General features: G+C 40.7%; 1 protein-coding gene across 1 annotated transcript in view; it reads left to right on the top strand.

The window, feature by feature from the left end:
• SLC9A9 (solute carrier family 9 member A9) overlaps positions 1 to 24330 on the top strand; it is a 535038-nt gene that overhangs the window by 255082 nt on the left and 255626 nt on the right. The window contains exons 7-8 of the mRNA XM_057739599.1: positions 3153 to 3291; positions 7617 to 7722. Coding sequence (XP_057595582.1) covers positions 3153 to 3291; positions 7617 to 7722 — 245 coding nt within the window. The remainder of the gene's footprint in view (positions 1 to 3152; positions 3292 to 7616; positions 7723 to 24330) is intronic.

The following is a 24330-nucleotide window of genomic DNA, read 5'->3' as shown; positions in this document are numbered from 1 at the left end:
GCTTAAGTCCAGGAGCAGAAGCCAGGCGTGAAAGCAAGTTCCCAGGAGAAACTCTGCATCTTACCTACCATTGGGATGGGAGAGAAGGTGCTGTTACCCCACACAAGGTGCTCCGCTCTCTCCTTGCTTACGGGAGGGTGCTGCTCGTGTTCCATCCAGGCACGAAATTAAAGTTCTGGTACCTGACCTCCTATTGCCCTTATAGTCAGAGCCACACTCACTCAACTTTCCTGATGTGGGTTCATGTTTTCCTCCCAAAATGATCACTTTTTCAAGGGAGAAACAAGAAATCTGCGTTTTGAACTAAGTAGCTATATAGTCTTTATTTCTCTGACTCTTAGCTTCTGTATTTTATTTTTTAAAAGGTGGTGGGGGGAGGAGGGTGAAAAGAAAGAAAAGAATGAATAACCATACCTGCCCTTATTACCTGGCAGAGATGTTATAGGATCAAATACAGTTATAATGCAGGCATAGGAGGATTCAATACCACACAAATGCAAGGGCTTTTGTATATTTTTTAAAGGGGAATTTAAAGCTCTGAGTGATGCCACCTCCCCACCTTTACCCCTCTGCTTGTGCCACATGCAAGCTTCCAGGCTCTAGCTGTAACTGTATGGTTCCACCCTGAAGTGCCCTCAGCTCCCCTGTCTCCTTGCCTTTGCTTCCGTTCTTCCCACTGCCTGAAATACCCCCACCCCATCCCTGACTGTTGACTTACTTCCTTGCTCAAATGCCATCCCCTCTATTCTAAACTAGTGCCCCTTTCCTCATGTGCCCTGTTAACTGTTGTAGATCTCTCACAGTCACACTCAGCCCTGTGACGTGAGCTGGTTGTCATCTCTATCTTAGGCTCCTCTGCCTGTGCCTTGCATATGGTCAGTAAAATGTTTGTTGGCTCAAATTCTGCTTCTCTTCTCCATGCCCTTCCCTGCCTGCCCCCCACTCCCTGCACCTAATCCATCACCTGGTACGTAGCAGGTATGCCGCACATTCTGGGTAACATCTTGAGTTGCTTTAGGGCTGGCAAATCAATGGATGTCACCATGGGTCAAGAAAAATTAAGCTCTTCCCTTCAGTTCAATCAAACCTCACAGGGAAGGTATGAAGTTTGGCTGTACCCTGTTGGGCAGGGATCAGAGACCAGGAAAAAAGCAACATCTCCAAAAATGCAGACTATGAACCAGGGGGGATACCCAGATGATTTTAGGTGACACACAGGGGAACTTTTTTTTTCAAATTTAATAATTACATAATTTCACAGGTATTAAAAAGCAACATATGAAGCACATCAAACCTATGATTTCATAAATATTATTTAATAAAAGCTTTCAGATTTGAAAAAAAATGAGTTGGTTTAAAAACAAACATTATATAAATAATGGCAGAGGATACGGCCAAAAGATGTGATGGTGCTGCTTCAAGCTAGGAAAGCATCTGGACAGAGAAAACACTTCCGGGGGATGCTAAGGTGAAGATGGGGGGGAAGAGATGCCTGTTCCTAAGGATCAGATCTCCTGGGAGCAGCCTTAGGGATTAACGGAATTATTTACAGAAACGTGTTCCTGTGCAAAAACCTTTGTTTGAAATGTCTCCTCATCACTATTGTTTCTTCATAGGAATGAAGGAATATGTTCACATCAACTCACACACGCAGCCATAGGCACCCTGTTTCAGAATGGCCATGGGGTTTTACACCCTTTCCCAGGACTGTCAGCTACAAAGGACCCAAATATGGATTTGCTTTTCCTTTTTTTTTTTTGTAAAGCACAACACTTTACAAAAAGAGAAACACTTCAAAGGCAATCCCTTTCTCGCATACATTTCAGGGCTCCATTTGTGATCCACATTCGTCTTCCTTATCCAATTACGTGATCAAAGCAGAAGTGTTTGGCCTACTTTGGGGGTTTAAAGACATCCAAGGAAAAACTAGAAACACTTAAAACTATCTTTTTTATGCCGCACGTATTCCTGGAGGAGAATTGGAATCCACTCCCTCTGCTCTCTCTTAACTAGTCTCTAGGCACAAAAAGTCAGGTCAGAGAGTTAACATACTGTAATCATCCAAGGCACAAAAGATTCAGTTACATCTCTGTAAAATCCTATCTAATCTCAAGTCAGTGTGTCTGGCGTACTGTCTGCTCTCTGTAGGGCTACAAAGTCCCTTCCAGAAGCTGCCAAGAAACTCTTGATTTTGTCTAATTAGTTTTAAAGACCTTGTATTAAAATAAAAACTGCGCACAAAAAAAAAAACCCAAAAAACTGAAAAGTTACTTCATTAGTTTCCCCAAAGCTACTGGTTCTAGCGTATTTGTTTATTTTAATGCTGCAATACAGAGCTCACGTTTCCTAAAACAGGACACATCTTGTCCTTTACATTGACACTGTGGGATTCAAGACCCTAGTTTAAAAAAAAATAGCAAATATGACGTCCTCAAAAATATTTAAGTGAAAGACTGCCTATTGGTGGATTGATTTTTCTCTGTACATATAAATCTGCCTGCAGCCACCAGAATTGGGGTATAAAAGATGACCTCAGGCAGCTGCTGCCATTTGTTTCGGTGGGAAAATGAGGGTTTTGTCTGTCCCCGGGGGTTAATACTGTGATGCTCTGAACGTCCTCTGGGCTCTGTTTCTGAAGGGTTACACTGGAGGGGAGCAATGCTTTGTGGTTTATGACAAGATCACAGCAGAATGTTTTGTTCATGCTTTGATTTGTATCGCCCATTTGTGCACAGGCCATAAAAGTGCACTTTTTATCAGGAACATTTGTGAATATATAGCAGCACTGAAGACATATGGCCACTAAATAATTCACAGTTATCTATCTCCTCAGCAGATTCCTCATACACCTACCATATTTTAATGCCTAGTTTGCTCAGAAACAATATTCTTTATGACCCTTCCGATATAAAAATGTTTAGCAACTGGCAGCAATATACAGATACCATGGGACTGGGCTGTAAGGTAGGGGAAAGTTTTCTGCCTTCTCCACCTCTCCCTGTCCTCATCCGTTTCCCCTGAACACTTCCAACCAGCACCTAATCTCATAGGAGAAGGTGCCCTTCCCAAAAGTGGGTGCTAAATTCTGACTTCTGGTGCTTGGGCCATGAGATGGGAGGCGCTGACTAACCTTCACCCTCTTCTTTTTTCAGTTCTATATCCATTTACAGTCCCAAGGAGAATCCAAATGCCTTCGATGCTGCAGCGTTCTTCCAGTCGGTGGGGAATTTCCTGGGGATCTTCGCCGGCTCATTTGCAATGGGGTCTGCGTATGCTGTTGTCACGGCGCTGATATCCTTTGTATGTGTGTGGGAATCTGGGGACTGTTAAAAGGAGTCAACATCGCTGGACGGTTTCTAAGGAGTGACAAACTCCAGGCCAGGAAATGGCTAGACAATCTTGCTCAAGTGCAGTACAGCACCACTGGAGCCGTCTTCATTCTGAGCCATCCCTCGAAGCATAGGTTGGTACCAGTGGAAGAGGGACCCAGGCTCTTTTCCTGTCCAAGGCCAGTTCTAGCACTGCTTGCACTGTCTGATTCTATGATATCAACAGTCTGAAAAAAAATCCCACCTACGAATATAGGTGGCCAGGGGATATTAGGCTTAGCTATATGAAGGTCAAGAGGAAGAATTGAAGACCCACGGTCAAGAATAAAACAGGATTGACTGGGAGTGATGAATGAAGTATTCTCTGGCTCCTTTTCAAGCTTGTATCAATCACTAGTTCACAAGGTTGGCCAAGCCAAAAATCACTGTGAGTTTAAACGAGCATCCATAGCTCTTCTATGGAAGGGGAAGAGCAAGCAATGCAGAAGTGATGTTTACTGTATCCCTGTTTTTCAGTAAAGAGTGGGGAGGATGGGTAGAGTTCCTAAAGGATCTGAGCCAGGGAAAGAAACTGGTCTGGTGGGCTCTTTACTCACAGCAGTTGGATGGGACAAAAATAAATCAGATTTGAGGAGGAACTAGAAGGCTAATGTCAAGTGTGAGGGTTTAACACAGGCCACAGAGAAAAGGCAGAACAAAGGACCAGAGACCTTGGGGGAAAGAGAAGTAAGAAAGGAGAAAGGTGCAAGAGGGGTCAGGGATCAAGGCAAAGAAAGCAAAATGTTGGAGTCTTTTTCCATGAGAACTGGCCCAGCAGTTCACTGAGCAACTGCTAAAAGGCTAGCTTCTAAGTCAGAAGATGAAAAAAACACGGAGCCTGCCTTCAACTAATGACAAACTCGGGAAGACAAGCTCTATAGTTAGAGTTGGATAGAAAGTGAGCGCTGAAGACACAGCCATCTTATTAAGATTATAAAAATTCAAATGACGATGAGGCCACTGTGTCTGGAATAGTCCAATAGGCTGCTGGCCAGTCTTATGATTCTGGAAAATAATCTGAAAAGGAGTATTTACATGCAGAGTGGGACTTGAGCTGACCTGAAAGATGGGTAGGATAGAGGCAAAAGCCATATGATAAGTGACTCAAGAAAAGCAGCATTCATGAAGGTGTGGGGAGGGGACTGACGTGGCACATGGCACTTGTGCCCAAGAGGACCTGAGGGCTTGGGCTGGTGAGCAGTGGAAGACAAGGGGACACGAGGGGAATGGAGTCAGCTTGTGGAGCATCTTGGAGTGCTAGTCAAAGGACTCTGAGCGTCTTTCTGTAGTCCACAATTAGCAACTGAAGGTTTCTGCTCAGGAGATGGACACCCTGAAAGTCCTGTTTTTAAAACATAAATAAGGAACTGGTATGTAGGATGAATAAGAGGAGGAGGGTTAAAATCAAAGAAAACTGTGATGATGACATGTGGGGGAAAATCAGGAAGGAGGCCAACATTCAGAAGACTCTCTAGGATTTAGTGATTGGTTGATTCTAAGAGATAAAGAGGAGAGAATGAAAAGACGACCCCAAAGTCATGTCCTGGAAACCCTGGAGAATGTCAACTGCATTGACAGAAGTAAGTCGGAAAAGGCAGGGCTGACTTCCAACCAAAAATAATGATTAACAATCTACCCAGTATTGGTGACATATCAGGCCCCCTACTACTTGTTTTACATGCCATACCTCATCTAACCTTCACAATGGTCATATCACACAGATACTGTTTTTACCAGACACTGGAGCAAGGGTAAGCTATTGCCCAAAGTCATACAGCCAGGAAGTAGAGTCAAGATCAAACCCAGGGAGGGAAACCAAGAGACAGACTGTGCTCTTGATTACTACTCCCTGTTGCCTTTTCAATTATTAAGTGGAATTACGAAGGAAGTCCCGTGTTGTTTGGACTAGAGTAGTAGTAGTGAGAGCAACATTTAGTGACTTCAAGCATGTGCCTTTATATGTATCTCCTCGTCTGAATTAGCCCTGTAGGACAGATTATTATTATTCTTGCTTTACACCTGAGGAAACCGAGGCTCAAGGAGGTTAAGTAGCTCACTCTGAGTCACATATCAGTGATAATGGGCATGATATTAATTGTATCATCTTACATATGTTCAGAACTGTACCATGTGCCAGCCATTGTCCTTAGTATTTTGCATAGATTATCTCAGAAAGTTTTTATAAGAAACCTGGCAGGGAGATACTGTTATTCTCCCAATTTCCAGCTGAAGAAACTGACACATAAGGTTAGACAACTTATCCGAGGCCACACAGCTAGGACATTTCAGGGCAGGGATTTAAAACCAGGCCTTTGGTCCCAGGGACTGCACAAGGTGGAAGAGCTGAGGTTGGAACTTTTTTCTGCCTAATGTGCAGGGAATGTATGGATGCATAAGTAAACAAATCGCTCAGAAAGGGAGAAAATTCCTGGAGATTGGAAGTCTGCTCTGACATTGGATCAGATCTGGGGGAAGGGGTGGAGAAAAGGAAGACACAGGGGCTCAGTAACAGTGGCGACACTTGATGGCCTTGGGTCACAAACTCGGGCTGCGAAAGAGACAGGGGCACAGTCCACTCTTCCACCGTAACCACCTGGATGCCTTGCTCATAGTGAGGCAGAGGTTCCTCAGGGCGTGGGCCCCAGGGCTCTGGACAAGCTGAACAACTTTCCGGAGGCTGTGAAAAGAGAAGAACACTTTACGCTCAGCTGATATTCTGTTACTCAAATCGGCCTGAGCCTTCTCTTCTCAACAAACTAGAAGAGGGAATTCAGAGGAAGAAACTCCGCTAGAAACAAAACCTTTCCTCCAAGTAAGAAGAGGGGGCACTGGAAAAAGGTCAAAGGGCAGCCTTTGTGTTCTCCTGCAGGTAAAGAATTGCTTCCAGATCCTTCCTGAATCTCTTCCTGGAAAAGATGTTTTACAAAACAAATTCATTTCAATCACTAATAGAAAAACTTACACATCCCTTATTACATACCAGGCACTCTTCTGAGTGCTTAACATATTGTAAGTGGTTTATATACCTAGAAGGTAGGTTGTACTATTATGCCCATTTTCAGACATGGAAACCAAAGCACACAGTGGCCTACAGACACGTCTAAGCTGATACAATGAATATGAGCCCAGGTAGAGTTGCTTCCCAGAGGCCGCACTCCCAACCATGACATTATCCTTAGTATTTTGTGCTTTCTACAACTTTACAGAACATTTTTAATATCTTCCTCTCATGTTACTCTCCACACTGTGTGAGTAGGTATTATTCTTGTTGCAAATTCACCTAGGATACAAATAAGGCTCAGAGAGGTTAACATACTGCTTAGAAATCACACAGCCAGTGACCAGCAGAGCCAAGACTCAAACCCAGATCTTCTAACCCAGAGGTCATACTTTTTGCTTCCTCGCCCTGCTGTTAAACATCTCTTAATATGGAATCTTCCTTACACTTTGCTGTAGGAACATAAAAATGCAACATAACACCTCTTTACCTGTCAGGGCATTTTCTGCCTAACGGTGGACACAATTACAATGTAGCCCTTTCCATCCATCACATACTCCTAATCATCTCCCCATAGCCCATTCTCTGCATAACTCAGATCACTGTGCCTTTGTTTTATTTGCAATTTATAGACTAGTGACCAAGTATCATTCTGGCCAAAATGAACCATTGCCCGCCAAAGGGCATCTTGCTTAACCTAGAAATAATGCCCCGTTTACTCCATCCCATTTATACAAAGACAGTCTGGGCAGCTTCCCTATCACTGAACATAAATGCTCCTCCTGATCCAATTTCCATCCCCAAGAAAGAAGGCTCTTCAAGGTGATCTGTCCACAGACCAGCACTCCCTGGAGAGCAGTGGCCTCCTTCGGTGTTGACACACTAGAAACCTCTCACCCAGCCACACTCTCCTTGCCTTTGTTTTCCCAGGTCTGCTAGTCTCCTGAGGTCCTGAGGGGCACACCCCAAGGGCTGAGGCCAAATTTAAGAGGTTTTGTGTCTACATTTAGCTGATTTTTTAGTAAGATATCTTTTTTATCTGAACATCAGTTTGCATTTTCACAGGACTGTTCAGCCCTTAGTGAAGCATGACTCATGCTGGTCTTCAAAGTCAAGTCTCAGTGAGGGTTACAGTCAGGTCTGCTAATCAGTTCTCTCCTCTAAAACGATCACCACCAGATGAGTTTTTCTCAGCCAAGGAGATTTACTCGTAAAAGCAGTTGTTGTTTCCCTTAACGTGTCTTTGTCACTTGACCAAATTTACCAAACTGTGTGAGTTCCCTATGCTGGAAACAGGCCTGTTCTTCCTCCTGTCTTGGAGCGCCTTCCTGTCTGCCGAGGCCGCTGGCCTAACAGGTCAGTGTTTCATCCTGCGCAGCAAACTGGGTGTATGAACACATGTGTTCCCCCGCGTCTCCCCGTGTCCCCCTCCCTGACCCAGCAGGAGGTGAAATAGAGTCTCTTTTCTGTAGGTTTGTGTCAGAATCAGCCTCTCCTGGGCATCCTGGGGAGAAAAAAAAAATTGTCCATTTATACAGCAGCTCAACTAAAAATCTCCCCATCTGCCATTTCCTCTTCTCTCCTTATTGGTCAGGAAGGGGATGTTGAAATCTACAACTGACTGATGTGTGGAGGTGATGGATGACTTTATAAGTAGGAGTCTCTGCTCAGAGTATAAAGAGATGCTCAGCTGCTTTGTGGGAAAAGGTGGCAGTTTTCCATTGGCTTTTAACAGCAAGGCCCACGTAGGCAGCCGCTCCGTGGTGTGCACATCTCCACACACAGTAGTGTTTAAAAATCTCTGCATACGCTCTGTGGCAGGCCAGAAAACAGGGAACTAACTTGGTGGCTTCACAATTTAATGTCTCTTACCGTAGAAAGTCTATATGTAGAGTCCTCTGAGGTGGAGCAGTTGATAGAGAAAGAGACAGTCCCTGAGGTCCCGGGGGCCATGCATCCTGTATCTGGATTCAGCAATTAGATTGCCTTTCTGCAACAACGAGGGTTTGCGCTTGGCTGGCTGCAACGATTGGGTGCTTTTCCGTGTAGAAGAATCGCCGTGGCTCTGAGCAAAATGTCAGAGCTATTTCTCTCCTTTGGCCTAGTTCCCTCCTTCTCCCGGGTTTCAGTCCTATATCGCTTTCTGCTCACTACATCTCAATTGACTTTCAAGGTGTGAGACTCCCCTACCCCTTCAAAGTGCTAACTGGGAATAAGGTATGTCTCCCTGTGTACTTGCATTTTAATACATGATACTTTAAGTGCAAATAATAATAAAAGTTGATATATAGTGAAAGCGTACCATGAGCCAGCTGCTGGCTAACTGCCTTTCATGGATGTTCTCATTAATTTACAGAAAGACTCAAAGTTAGGGACTATGCCCAATTCACTCAGCCAACAGTAGGTGGTGGAGCTGTGATTTCAAACTAGGAGATCTGATTCCATATTTTGGGCTCATGGGTACCAAGCATTGCTACCTTGGATGAATTTCTATCTGTAGAATGTGAGGCAGGCCCCCAAGAGCAGGAAGATATTCGGGGCCCCAGAAGCCTGCCTGGTCCACTTGCCTCTAGGCTGGTTTGGGCTCTCCTGTGAAAGCCATGGCAAATCTTTTTTTTTATTGATGATCTCTTGCTCTGGGCAGCTCACCCACCTTACTTCATAGCCATGGGAACCAAGCTATTTCCAGAGGCTTTGACGGTGTCTGTTGCTGAAACAGACAGCCACCTGCCAGTTATTATGACACTATAATCAACACTGCATTACCAGAGTCCACCCTACCAGGCCCTGTATCTTTCCAAACCATTCTAACACAACATCCATTATATTAGAGCCTTACCATGTTATTAGAAAGGTTGCTAGAGAGCTCATGCATTGCAAAGAAAGAGGATACTAGTGTCTCTTAAATGAAATAATGGAGGAAACAATTTACAAAGGTCATTCAAAAAATTTTGGTTCCCTTTCCTCCACATTCTGTGCCCTTTTCAGCACTTAACATGTTGTAAAATGATGTAAGTAATGTTAACAATAAGAATATATATTTGACCTTCTGGAAAGGGAAAGAAGAATCTTAACTCACCTGATATTTTTTAGTCTCCTGTTGAACGCTGTAATAAACATGCACACACACACACATACATACATACATACATACATACATCTCAATGCCTAAGATTGTTTCTGTTGGTGAAAATTGTCTTACTATTTCCTGATCCAATCCAGCAACATCTTGTTTTCTTAACTCATCTTGAGGTTACGGTCCATGTATAAATTGTTAGTTTATCTGCACCTTGCTCTTTTGCTACCCTTTTGACCCAATATCCTTATTGGTTACCAGACAGGCCACGGCTAAGGACCCAGCATCGTGGGGGTGTGTGGATACACATGTGGGCCTTGGTAGCAGAAAGACCCAAATGTCCATGGCTGCACTCAGGGAGATGCTAACCCAGAACAGTACTCCAGATTAAGCAACATGCCCGACAGGCATTTGATATGAATCGAACTTTAGGTGCAAGCATTTTGTACTGCCAAAGACCAAGGCTGCTTAGTCCAAATTACTATGTGTTTGTTTGTTTATTATTTAATCCTTGCCTATTTCTAAACTGGCTTTGCGACAACTCATACCATAACATGAGTGATGCATATCCTGGGACCATTTAGTTGAGGCTAGACACTCAAGTGCTTTGGGATAGAGTTTTTCTGCAAAAGGAGGCAGCTGTTCATTGCTGTGGTTTGGCAATAAATACAGCTCTGAGCTTTCTGGCAGCCAAAGCCAAAAGGGAAACATGATGGGTTACACAGGAATAATGCAGTCTTATAAAAGGACGTCACGATTATTTATAAAAATGGGCAACCTTTTTTTCTAACATTTAAGGGGAACTTATCACATGCATCTTTGTACAAGGGCCTTTGAGCACCATAAGGGACAACGTATTGTTTTAGGGAAGATGGTCATTTCTCACATCAACCTTCAGTAAAGTCCGATGGTGTGGTACTAAACTACAATTCCCTGAGGATGTTTCGTGTAATAAGAAAATCCTTTTAGTTCTAATCCATAAGTAAACTAATATAACCCAGAGCTAACATCTAGAAAGTTTTTCAAAAAGCGCTTAACGAATGAACGTATGACAGTGAATAATGGTGAGCTAAATGAAATGAACTGTTAAATAGTTCATGAGCGACTGTAGCGGCAACCAGCCGCCCTGGGGCCGTGCGTGGGTCCACTAACAACACCCTACATAGGTCCTAGGGACAGCGTTTACACACGATGCTTTCGCAGCAGAAGGCTCCCAGCCCTGACACTGCTAGGTGGGGGCTCAAGGATGCCCATCAAGTGAGCAGGCCTCTAGGCCTGCCATTCCCACTTCATCCCTCTTATTGGTGCCACAGATTGGGTTTTCACCTGAGATTTCATTTGAAAAAAAGGATTTCTGTTGCTTTAAACAAAATAGATCTGTTTTTAAGAATATATGTTTAATTTTTTTCTTATTACCAAGGTGAGGCATGTACATTGTAGAAAATTTGGAAAATGTAGATTTACAGAAGGAAATAAAATTAGAGTTACCTATATTCTCACTGCCTATTGATGGCTGTTATTAGTAGTTGTCTGCATTCATCTAATCATATGCAAATACATACACATAATTAAATATATATGCATATGTACATGTGATTATATTCTTATTTTTAAGTATCTTGATTTTTTCACTTAATTTATAGTGAATGTTTTTCATGGCATTGAATATTCTTCTATATTGTTATTTTTAATCACTGCCTAGTACTATGCCATATTAACTTGCCATAATTTATTATATCAGCCTTTTTTTATTATACCAGCCTTTTGATTATCGTTTTCAACATTATTAATGTGATTGCAATGGCAATCCTTATAGCTTGATATATGAACTTCCATTTATATAACTGCCTAAAAATTGAATTCCTGGGTTAATAAAAATGCTAAAATTTTAATGTTTCAGAAACATTCATCCAACTTATCCTCCAGAAAATTTGTATTCCTTTATACTTCCAGCAACGATGTAAGAGAGAGCTCATTCACGCACATCTTCAACCACCCAAACTCAGATTCACCCCTGCTAATTTGATAATCAAGTTCCATTTCATTCGGATTTAAATTTATTATATTTTTACTGAGGAAATCATTTAATTACATGTCATTGGCAATTTTGTATTTCTCCCATGGTGACTACCTGTTTATGCCCTTTGTCCTTTTCTCCTACTGAAGAGCTTATCTTTGTCACATTAAATTTTAGAAGCCCTTACTCTATTAAAAAAATTAATCTTTTGACTGTCATGTAGGCTATAAATATTCTCCAATTCATGGCTTTATCTTTTAAATATGTTATGTTTTATTTGTTTATGTAAGGGAAAAAGTTGGTATAGACATTTTTAAGTTTCATGTGGTCAATTTTGTCTCTTCCTTAGAAAGCCCAAGATTTTATTGATTTCTATTTTCAAAGTCCACTGTTATTAATAATAATGTATACTTTCTTTTAATATTTGGTTTTATTTTTGCATTGGAATCGAACTAGGACTTGTTTTGACATGAGGTGTGCAATATAGGAGGGATTTGATTTTCCTCCTAGATTGTTAACGTTAGCTCATCCTAACACCCTTCAACCTTAACCTATGAATTTATAGTCTAATGTCCATGTATGTAGGTACATATATGTTCTGGGCTTTCCATTATCCCACTGAGCTTCTGGTCTTTACTCTTTTCATCATTTCAGCTCCATGGTTCATTTTAATGGCTAATAGACCCATTTCTCATCCCCCTTCCCCATTTTCAAGAGCTTACTTGCTACACTCACATATTTATATTCCAGAATGACTTAAAATAACTTCGTTATGTTTCAAGTGGAAAATAATTTTAGGATTATGATTGGGGTTGTATTACATTTTTAGATTAATTTGAGGAGGAGTGGTGTTTTTACAATGTTGAGTCTTCCCAGGGAGGAATGTGTTATGTCTCTCCATTTATTCAAGTCATCTTTTATGGCCCTTAGTAAATTTTTATAGTTGTCTTTACATTAGACCTACACATATCTTGTTAAGTACTTTTTAAGCTATTTTATATTTTGGCCTACTGTGTTGAATGGAAACATCTTGCATTATAGATTCTGGATGGCTGTTGTTTGTTTATGTGCATCTAGACCTCACTATACAATTTGATTTACTCTCTGCAGTTCTGAAATATAGAACCATAGCTGATGTGTAGAATTAGGATTGATGGGCCAAAGTTATATTAGACGATCAGGCTCACGAGGGCTATATCAGCACCAGCAGTGTGGCTGAAGCATGCTAGGCATTCAATATCTTTTGAGCAATAGAATGAATGATTGTAGCTCAACAAAAGGAAAAATTTCTAAAATCTGAATAATAGACTGTTTTATAAGTCAGTGAATGCCTTATGCCTGATAATATTCTTATAGATTCTTTATGTCCACTGGTCAGGATATTTCAGAGCAGATTCAAACATCAACTAAAGGATATATCATAAATTACACGAATCTGCAATTTTGTTTCCCTAACTCTTAAGTTAAATTGGAGACATGTAGACCTGAGGAAACATGAGCCTAGTCTAAGAATATGGTGGGCATATGTCGGCTTTGGCTGCCCAGCATCCATTCTCACTCTAACTGGTAACAGCACCCTGATGTGACCTAGGGAACTACTCCTCCTCATCAGATACTATCTTGTTAACCAAGGTACCCCACCCTCCCCTGCCAAGGAGAATAGGGTCATCCGAAGCTAGGTCAACCAGACACTCTTTCCCTGGGATGGGAACTTTTAGGAGGGAGTTAGAAGGATATATAACTGTTGGCACCTGGATTTGCCAACAGCAAAACCCTATTGGGACCCTCTATTTACTCCTGCCACAGGTCCCTGGAGCTGCCTTTATGCCTCTTCCCTCCAATAAACTCCTTTCTGATTACAGTTGCCAGAATCAGTGTTTATTGCTTACAAACAAAGAAATCTAAATAGTATAAGGGAAGGAATAATCCACGAGGTATTTCAACACTAGAAGCTGCATAATTTGGTGACAATTCAGAAGGGAAGAGAGGCTCAAAGACAGCACAGCCTTTAGGCTAGGATGCTTGGGACCATCTGATGCCAGGTGCATCTTGATAGACAAACAAAAAGAATCAACCTTACAAAGGCAACCTGCACTGTATTCATTGTTCTTTTTTGATTCATCTCCTTATAAGATCACTAGGAACACTTCAGTGTTGGGGGGGCTTACTCATTACCACGTCTGCTGCTTTCACTTTCAGTTGTTACTAATCTGATGAGGACCATCTGATTTACTTTCATCCTCTTTCACTTCAAGGGCCACATTTGCAGCCACCTCATCTCAGTCTCTTGGAAATTGCACCTGCAGATGTTCAGTAGTCACATAGAAGAACTTAGTTTTGTGGAAACAAGTGGCCTTTAGACATGCAAATCAATGTTGGCATTTCTATTACCCAGAGGTCTGATGCTCAGCAATTGGAAACATACAAGTGCGGTTTGAGAAAACTTTTGTTTAGGAAGACTGGGCAGAATGGCAAATGCAAGTGAGACGTCTTTCTAGAAGATGAGGGTGTGTAGATAGAAATGGACTTTAGCGAGTCCTCACAAGCCGAGAGAGCATAGATGGGAGAGAATGTGTACAGAAGTGTCTGCCCTAATTACAAAAGCAGCCACTAAGGGGTATGTCTCGGGTTTCTAGCTCTTATGCTAACTTGCTGAGGGATTGGAATAAGTCATCCTATTAATTGGTATCTCAGGTTTCTTTACTGCTGTTAAAAAGATTTTATTATTTTGTAGTGGAAGGACATCACACACATACAGAATGTGGCTTTTGAGTAAATGCATGACCGAGGCATTCTCTCTAGGAGGTAGCTGGTACACATGCATACCAAATTTCTGATCAAGTAGTATTTTTTCTTGGCCTATTTTCTAAAAGTCATTAGGTCACTGAGCCATTATTTTAAATTGAATATTGAAAATAATTCAGCAGTATTATTTATAGCATAATCTCTGGTGAAGTTGAATCCTGTCATAGAAGCTGCTTTTCAGTTTATAAAGATAACCAAAAAGCACAGCTGGACAGGTTGTTTGAAAATTCATTTTTATAATCTGTTTCCCAGCTGAGACTTTGGGGGTTAGGTTTTTGCCAGAAGCAAACTTTCAGAGACTGTCATTAAACACCCAAAGAGTAAGATTTCTAATGGCAACATTGACACCGCGTCTAATGATTTCTCTGCTTCCAGGCACTGCTGTAATAAAGGCAGCTTCCATTTTTAGGTTCCTGGGGCATATTTTATGTCCGCTGGAAGTGTAGGAAGAGGAGGGAGGCCGTTGGCATCCCTCACTTTCTCATACAAAAAGATGAACTGTATAGCCCACTATTTACTCAGCTTAGAATGGTTTCCATCTAAGAAAATAAACATGTAAAAACCTGAAAGAAAAAAAAAGTCCTGATTACTGTACTAAGCAATGCTATTGAGCTTTGTAGTCTGATTCTAGAGAGTAAGAGACTCTGAAAAAATTTTTGAACATAGAAGGATAAAAACAAATGCTGTTCTGGCCCATTCACTAAGGAACTGACCAAGACATCTGAAAGAGAGAGGAACTCAGCATGCACAAGCATCAAGAACATAATAAACAGTTAATTCATCTCAATCCCATCACCTAGGCTTGTTCTCCTGTTGGTCTCAAATGACAAGGGCCTAATTACATTGTCATGATAAGGAAAAGCTGACACTTGAAAGCTCAGGTCCTGCTTATCTGTCAGGTCAGCTCTTGAAAGGCTTTTGTAGAATAAGTAGCCAGGAAAAGGGGAACCTGGGAAAGTCTTTCATTTTCTTTGCAATAGACAAGGAAGAAAAATTTCCAGATGAAGTGACTAGTACTGGACATGTTGAGACTTTACTTCTCTGAGTAAGTAAGGTGGCCCGTTATTTCGCATCTCCATCATCTCTCAGCTCGGCAAACACTTGTCTGAAACTCTTAAGAAGGCTTCTAGTTCAGAGGCGAATGTATTCCATTTGGCTTGCCACTGATGCATTGCGTGACTGGATGGGAAATACATTTCTAGATCTCAGTAAATAAAACAAATCACCAGGAGGGGACTTATTTTGAATTCTTTCTCAAATCAATCCTGGCCAGTTTTAGCTTCTAAATACATGTCATTAACTGACATCTCCGCTTCAAACTGTTCTTGCTTTCATATTGACAGGACCATATGAATCCAACTTAATTAGCCAACAATTCACCAACAAATGAGGTGCATTGAGTGTTTTCCAAGCCAAAAATAAAGCCAGAGGCTCAAAATATTAGGCGTTCAAGCTTTAGCAGCAGACGCCCAAAACGCTCAAGGGGATTTGTTAACCAGCTTGCTGAACAAACACGCAACAACGCCACCTCAATAAACACAGCTGTAAAGTACATCTCCTCGCATAATAACTCATCCACTCACACCTGCACTTCCTTGAACCAAATAGTTCACCGTTTCAATATTCAAACAACCTTGCACATGACTAATTTGAATAGTGGACAAATTTACCTCCGCTTTCTTCACTGTAAATGTTTTCTGTCATTATTTAACATCTCCTCACAGTGCCAGCAGGCATAGGGAAAAGAGAAAGTTCTTTGTAAGTTGCCCATGTTCTGCACAGGCATGTAGAAAATTGTCACAAGACAGATGGCATGAATGATTAACATACAGGTGAAGGAGAAAGGGGAGTCAGCGATGCTGGGAACTGTATCAAATGGATCAACGGTTCATTTCACCAAAATGGGGAGTATAAGTGAATGAATACAGGTAGTAGAAAGGGAGACATAGAAGTTAATTCATTTGAAAATCTTCTGGAACTTCCACATGGAAAGGTACAGTGGACCATTGGACATGGATATCTGGGATGAGGCTGCTGACTAGAGATTTAGGTGACATTGATGTTTTAACTGACTCCAAAGAAATGAAAACTGAAAAGGAGTAAACCTAACAATACCAACCTTTGAGGTGGAAAGCCAGGGATCTAAGCAAAAGGATATTTTTCTTCTCCTCCAGACCTCAAGTTGATTTGCATAAGTACTCACTACTACATTATTGAAGGGATTTTTTGTTTTAAATGGAAATGTATAAACCTTGCAGCACGGAGAGGGAGTAATCTTAAATGCATGCCTACACTCTGCATTGGAGGATCTAGAAAGAAGAATGTAGATTTGTGTTGTTTTCTATATTGATATTCTTATATCCCACAGACTCATGATTCATCTGCCAACTGTAGCATTGCCAAATATGGTGAACTAGACAGTAATTGTGCTCTTTGCAAACTTGGAATCCTTCATATTCCCTGAAGGAGTTTTCCATTTCGTTAAATCTTTGACTTCTCAGTTCCAGGTTCACGTTCAGCAGTGGTGGTAGGAAACCTGTCAGAAATGTCTCTTTTTACTAGATCAAAAATAAATAAAAGCGTGGCATGGAAAAGTAACCCATCAACCTTAAAACCCCTCAGAGTGCCGTCTGAGAGCAAGACACATTTTTTCTTTCTCATTCGCTCTCTTTCTGTGTTCTGATGATATAATCAATATTTCCTGTCCAAAGATGCAATATTCTCCAGTCTTAGAAATCCCTCAAGTCTGCATTTAATGTCAGAGAAAATCATGCTCCGTGTGACAGATGTTTATTTTTCAGCTTCTGTATCTGAAGGCTTCATCAACTTTTAATGAGAAAAGAACTACTGAATAATGTTATCAGTAGCAGAGACTGTAGGTGACAATAGTCTTGAATAAGAAAATTTAAATATTAGAAGAAAAGAGACTGCCACTAATAAATCCAGATAAACATCTATTTATATGTGAGGATCAAAAATAATTTATCCTCCATTCTCTTTTTAGAGCAGATAAATATTTCTTTAAATAGAGATTCATTCCTTTGACAAACCTGCATTTGAGTGTCTGATGTCTGCTGGGCACTGTTATGGGATTGAGGGCAATACAAAAAGGGAGGTCATAGACCAGCCCTTGAGGAGGTCTAGGTTGAGAAGGTAGTCTAGTTGTCAGGACATCCACGTGAAGCTGTGGGGGGCCCCATGTAATTCTTCAATCCCATATATGCAGCAAATGTAAAATAGCAGTTGAGATCACAGACATTTAAGATGTGAAGTTGCTTAGAGATCATCTAGAGCAGTATTTACCAGAGCTTCTCAACCCTCATTGGAAAAAAATAAAATAAGATAGTTTTATCGTGCACTGATCTGCACACAAGCGTATTTTTTTTTTTTTGCCCACAATGGTACTTGCATACTTTAAAATACACAAAAGTTCTAATTAAAAGTTATGATCCCGAAACTATCACATTATACTCCAATATAAAATAAAAACTTTTTAAAAAGTTACAAAGTTATATTTTCTTCCACTCTTCAGTGGGTTTCTTGTATACCCCAATTTAAGAACACTAATGCAGACCATCTTCTTTAATTCATTGAGAAGAAAGCAATGAACCAGGCAATGAATTTGAATTGCATTAGTCATTCAACTAGTTAAGTGTCTGAACTATGCCAGATAGATCCTGGGTCTCCTCATACCCATTGTAGTACATTTTTTTCTTACATGATTTACAACCACACAACAAAACTTGACATCATGTAAGCATAGGTCTGTACCTATATATATATACACACAATATTTAGTAACACTAATGCGTTCTGAGAGGGTCCAGAAGTGGGAATCATGAAGAATAGCGTAAATGGTGTTCTATTAACCAAAAGGAGTTAGTTTCCTCTCAAAACTGATCTCTCTGGGAAGAATTTACTAGCCAGCAGAATCACTTTTCTTCCCAAAGAATTACGGACCTCCTCATGCTGTTTCCTAAACTTCTTTGCTTGCCAGTAATTTGAATTTAACTGTGTACCTCTTTATGGTTTCTCAAGCAGCTCCTTTAGTTAGTGTCATAAAGTATCGGTTCTAGCTCTTGTTCAAAATTGCACAAATGAGTCCTTGCAGGCAGCTCTTCAGGGATCTTGCCCACCACTGCAAGCTCACTGTGCAAACGGAAAGGCAATTTTGAGCACACACATGAGTCAGAAACTCTTATTATTATTTTCTCTAAGCCACCTCTTGATTTCTTTCAGAGCTCCTTATTTAGTGTAGTTCTCGGATATTTTTGAGCGTACTTCACTCCCTGTGGATCTGTATGTAGGTACTTGGTTGCATTGGTCATTGCCACAGGACCCCACAAATACAACTTGAAACCAAGACCTTAGACATGCAACCTAGTAGTTGCACTTAATAACTGCTTGTTTTTTTCAGAAGAGATGGAAGCAAAATGATCAGATTTTACTTCTGTTGGGAAGGAAAATGAAGTAATATTTGCCAGCAGAAGATTAACATATTCGATGTTTCCTAGTTCTGTTTTATGGATACTAGGACTAATACAGCATGTAGGAGAAATGCTTTCATACTTATAATAATTAGTTTGATCATTTAAACATAAAGCGTATTAGACGTTTCTTCTAAGTTTTGTATTTAGAAAAACATAATAAATTAATTCAGTGTGTATTTATTCCCTAATCTATAACAGATTCAAACCCAACATGTGCAGGTAAACTGCGTGTCCCTGGGACATGCCACATAGTCTCCCAGCTCTCTCCTTTAACTCATATTAAACTCCCTACCCCTGACTCTGCACCTCCAAATTCTTCTTATCTACCAGGACCTAAATGCTTCTGCGTCCTTTAGGAAAACTTTCCCCATCTCTCTCCCACTTTCCTGAGCCCAAAAGAAATCACTTCCTCTCAGAATTCCTATTTTCTTATCACCTACTTCATTCTACCTGCTTTTAGCTGTCTCTGTGTATGTGTTGACTCTGGTAGGAGACATAAAGCTACTTGAGGTCTTGGACTGGGGTTATTCATCCTTGCAATCCCCATATCGATAACCTATGCTTTCCTCATTGAATGGCTTCAATAGATAGATAGCATTTGCAAATATCTGATACCTTAATTGTAGTATTACCGACAGTTGTCTAAGTTTGAATTACTAGGAGTGAGGAGCACGTTTTCACCTGCTTTTCCTTGATGCAAGAGTTAATGTGGGAGAGAAGGCAACAAATAATGATTAAGGACGTAAAACATGTGAGACGTACTAGATGCTTTGTATTTCTTCCCCCAGCAACTTGTTAAATAAGAAATGTTGTCATGTTTATAACTGCAGAAGCTTCTCAGTTATTCCTTCTTTTCATGTCTTTTTCCTTTCACCTGCTTCTAGTAATTATAGCAAAACCTTATATTTACTTGTTAGTGTTTACTTTACAAATCATTTTAAAATCCATTGTATCGCTTTATACTTAGAACAGACCTGTGAGACAGGTAGGCACTATCCAAATGAGAAAATTGTGTCTTAGGTGGGTGAAGCCCTTGGCCAACTTCACTCCTTGTATACGTGCAGCCACAGCCAGAGAATGGCAGCCTGGGGAGGGTGGGCACCTGTGGGACCCCAAGGCCGGAGAGGCATGAACCACACGATTATTTATAACTCTTCATTTTACTGACCAAATCTATTTTTTGGAATATTCTCTTTGGCTATATTTTTTCATTTTTTTTTTGTTAAGTTTTTAATTCTACTATCTTTGGGTCCCTTTTTATGTCTTTTGTCTATATTCTTTAGGTAAATTGCCCACTCATTTTCCATTTTTTTCTAATAAAATGCATGTAAGACTGTAACCTTTCCTCTGAATAATCCTTTGGTTTTATCCCATTGGTTTTGATAAGAAATGTGCCACACACTTATTGTTGTTTATTTCTACATAAGCTAAAATTTCAAATTTGATTTCATCTTCAATTCTGATTTTATGTAAAAGAATACAGTTAAAAATCTTTAATGGATACATTTATGTAGCTATGCTTTTTGTGAATTTCCAGTTTTATAACATTGTGATCAAAGGATGTGATTTGTTTGGATTTCTTTTTCGAGGGGGAAAGAATTTGTTGAACTATTTGATAGTAAAATATATTATCAATTTTATTCCATGCAAGTAACTTCTTTTACATTCTAGTGTTTCTTGGATTAAAAAATAATTTTAAAATAAAGAAAAAATTGTAACTCCTCAAATGTGCTTAATAGATAATTTTTCCATGAAACTAAAATTACTTCATGGAATTATGTCAATTCTAGAAAGTCACAGAATAAATGGAGAATAAGACACAAAAATATAATTAAAAGATTTTTTTATAGTTAGCGAGAGTCATTTATGAGCCAAAAACAAAGGGTAATTAAAAAATGTGTTGCTTCCTTGAAGCTGTCTTCTAATTATCCCAAGAAGCTAAAAGGGCAAGAATAGGGCAAAAGTCTCTTTTCAGGACCATAAAAGGTCAAGGTCAAGGCCATAGCAAAGGAGAGTTGATACTTAGTACCAAAGTGTTGGTCAGCAATTTGAATCTCAAAGTGGGATCCTAGGAACAGTAGCCTGGGCATCCCATGTATACTATGAGTGGTAGTATAAATGCAGAATCTCGGGCTTTACTCCAGACCTAGTGAAGCAGAGTCTGCATTTTAACAAGATTCCCAGGTAATCTGAATGTTCATTAATAGTCCAGAGGCATTAGGTAAAGTTCTGAAACCTCTCTTGCCTAATGCAGATTCTTGGGCCACAGTTGGACTTCCAGGTGGGGTCAAGTGGGTTCTGATGTACAGGGAGGAAAGTAGGATAAGCTGTAAATTAAGCAGAGTCTGGGTGTGACAAGCAACACAAAGGAGTGAGAAACAGCCGTAAGAGAAAAGAAAGGAAGTGGGTTCCTCTGAAGTGAGCTGTATCTGTCACTTAAACACAGACATCAGAATTCACCATTTTCAATGCCCTCTGCCCTGAAAGTTTCTGTTCTAGAGACTTAAAAACATCATTTTCTACACAGAAGAGACTTCCTGAATTCATCTTTAAACTTCATGGCTTACTTGAAAAAACTAGTTTTTATGATTTGAAGGTATGGTAATGACATGTTTTAAAATTTTATTTTAGAGAGGTTGTAATATTTGAAAGTCTCTAGGTTTATCTTGTCTTTACTTTTTGAGAGAGTTGGGCTGCCTCTATTCAAAATATCTAGAGATTTCATTTGGAACCAGTATTATTGTTTTGTCCTGAACTTAAAAACAAACCAAAAATATTAACTAAATTGAATTATTAATCCTAGTGAATTAATAAAGTAGTATATAAGACAATGGCAGATGCACAGAATTAGAAGATATCCAAATTTCTACCTTATGTAAAAAATTCTTTCCTTAACAGCTCTGGCAGATGCTCATTCAGCTCAAATATTTCAAATGATAGGGAACTTGTCACACTTCAAGGCAGCCGCTCCACTGTAGGATAGTTCTCATATTTTGAAAAACCATGTGATCGGGAATCAGAAGACACATGTCCGAGTTAACTTTCTCCTATCCCCAAGCCACTTGTTCCAATCTAGTGGCTCAGACTCACATCACTTTTTTAATATACCAATTCCAATCACAGGTCAGATTGAAATGAGCCTGAGTCCAGTCCCCTGGGACCTGGCCTGGTGTCTCAGCTGCCTTTGGCATCTCCCATTGTCCCAGTTATAATAAGAGAATACAGGTTGAATCTTATTTCCAGATGACACACCTTCGATGGTTTCAGAGAACCATCAAAGTTTAGAATGAGAAGGGACCCACGAGAGAGTACTGGTCAGGATTCAGTCAGGAAAAGAAGAACCAGCTGGCTCAGGACAGAGTGTAATGCAGGAAATTGGATATACAGGAGGTAGAGAGCTGTGAAAGTAAAAAGGGGGCTCTGAGGCAACACAGAGGTCGTCACTGCAGGAAGCAAGTGTGACCCCTTGGACTGGAAGAGCAAAGGGAAGAGAATCTGGAAGCTCCTCAGAAGGAACCACGGTGCTGGGACCCAGACCTCTGCAGACACTGCCTAGCTGCTGTTGTTTCTCTGAGGGGGTCCCAGGAGGCTGGTCTGAAAGTGAAGGAAAACAACAAAAACAGAAAACAAGGCTGGGACCAACTGCCAAAGCTGTGGTGAAGAACCATTGCTGAGATGCAGCTGACAGGAACAGCAAGCCAACAGGAAGGAGAGAAGCCTTCTCTCCCCTCCTGCATCCTAGTCTCCCCCTGGGGCTCCGTATTGACAGAGCCCATCAGGCTTCAGCAAAGGAAGATGTGGTCTCGAGAGCCCCAGTCCCGGGATCACAGAGCCCGCACAGGAGGGCGGGCTTGGAGCTGAGACACTAGTTCACAAACTGGCACAAAGAACACTTAGTCCCCCTCTGGCTCCTTTCTACACCTGAGATCCAGAGCATGTAAGAGAATGGTCTAGGGCCCCACATAACAGCGGTACAGCTAGCACTAGCAGGCACAGATATGTGAAAATGCAATGGCAATTAACACATACTTTGGTAAGGTAGAAAACTGTCAACTCTGAAACTGTTTAGGTGGCAGAGAATTTTATAGCTAATGGATGTATTCAGGTGAGACATTTTCAAAATATGTTTTGGCTTGTAAAAGTCAGACTAATTATAGCAATTTGTGTGAGTTAATTAATTACCAAGCTATAGAATTACAATTACGTATGCTAATACTAAGGGTCATATCAACTTAGTTGTTTTATTTTAATTACAACACCAAGACTCTAGTTACGTAGGCACACTCTCCATTGTTTGCTGCTTGTGTGACCTATCTGTAGACAAAACTCAAAGATATTAGCAAAAACTTTGCCTGTTAGTGTTCTAATGAAGGCAAGGAAATGAAAACGTGTGGAACTACTGGAGAAAATATCCTCAGTGGAGATGTCCAGCCAATTCAGATATATAATTTTCATCAAATCTCTGACTATTTCCCTGGGACATCAGAAATGATATTTTTTAGATAGCTTAAGATTACCTTAAAACATTCACGGATGGTCTAATGCAAGCAGAGAAGTACAGGGAGTCTGTGGAATTTTGAGTCTCAGCTCTGCCACTTTCAAGGTGACCTTGAGTAAATTGCTTTGGTTTCTTGTTACCTGGTAATAGGAATGTTCATTTATTTATTCAACAAATACGTGGAGTGCCTACCATGTGGCTGGCATTGATCTAATGGTTGGGGACCAGTGAATCATACTGCACTCAATGAGCTTTCTACTGCAGTGCAGAAAGGCAGAAAATAAACCTATAAATATATAAAATGTTAGGTGGCAGTAAATAATATAAAAAAAAATAGATCAAGGTAGGCGAGTAGAGAATGACGACAGGGATTATTTTTATAGTGTGTATAACAAAGGCCTGTCTGATAATGTAACATCTTAAGGAAAGGAGGGAGCCATGTGGATGTCTGGAGAAGACTTTTCCAATCAGTGGGAACCAGGCATGCAAGGGTCCTGTAGTGCAACCTGTTTAGCAAAGATGGTGGTGACTGGGGGGTGGGGGTGCATGGTAAGAAAAGAGGTCAAGGAGCTGGGGGGGCGGAGGGGAGGAAGGAGCAAGAGGTTCCATTACGGAGTTGGGAGCAGAAGAATGATGTGATCTGAGTTGTCTTAAATGTATCACTAGTACTAGGGGGAAGATAGACAGTGGGGGGCCAGCAAGAGAGACTGGGGAGACAATTAGGAAGCTATTGCTGTAATCCAGGCAGAACATGATGGTAGCTTGGAAGAGGGTGTGGAGGCGGAGGTGTTGAGAAGTGATTGGATTCCAGGTGAGTTTTGAAGGACAAGTCAACAACATGGCGGATGTACAGAGAGAGGAGAAGTAGAGAGTGCTCCCAGAGTTTTTGTCTGGGCAGCAGAAAGAGTGGAGATGCTAATACTGAGAAGGGGAAGAGCATGGGGAGGGCTGGTGAATTGTAGGAAGCCTGTTGTGAGATGATAAATCGATGAAACAAAATAAGATGATGCAAATAAACCTAGTGTGCTCCTTGCCCACAATAAGCGTTCGGCTGATCTTGGAGCCCTTACCTGTCCTT

This window comes from Hippopotamus amphibius, chromosome 6 (assembly GCF_030028045.1).
Source record: "Hippopotamus amphibius kiboko isolate mHipAmp2 chromosome 6, mHipAmp2.hap2, whole genome shotgun sequence".
NCBI classification, from domain to species: Eukaryota; Metazoa; Chordata; class Mammalia; order Artiodactyla; family Hippopotamidae; genus Hippopotamus; species Hippopotamus amphibius.
The sequence above is the reverse complement of the archived record's forward strand: the minus strand, read 5'-3'. Positions and strand labels throughout refer to the sequence as shown.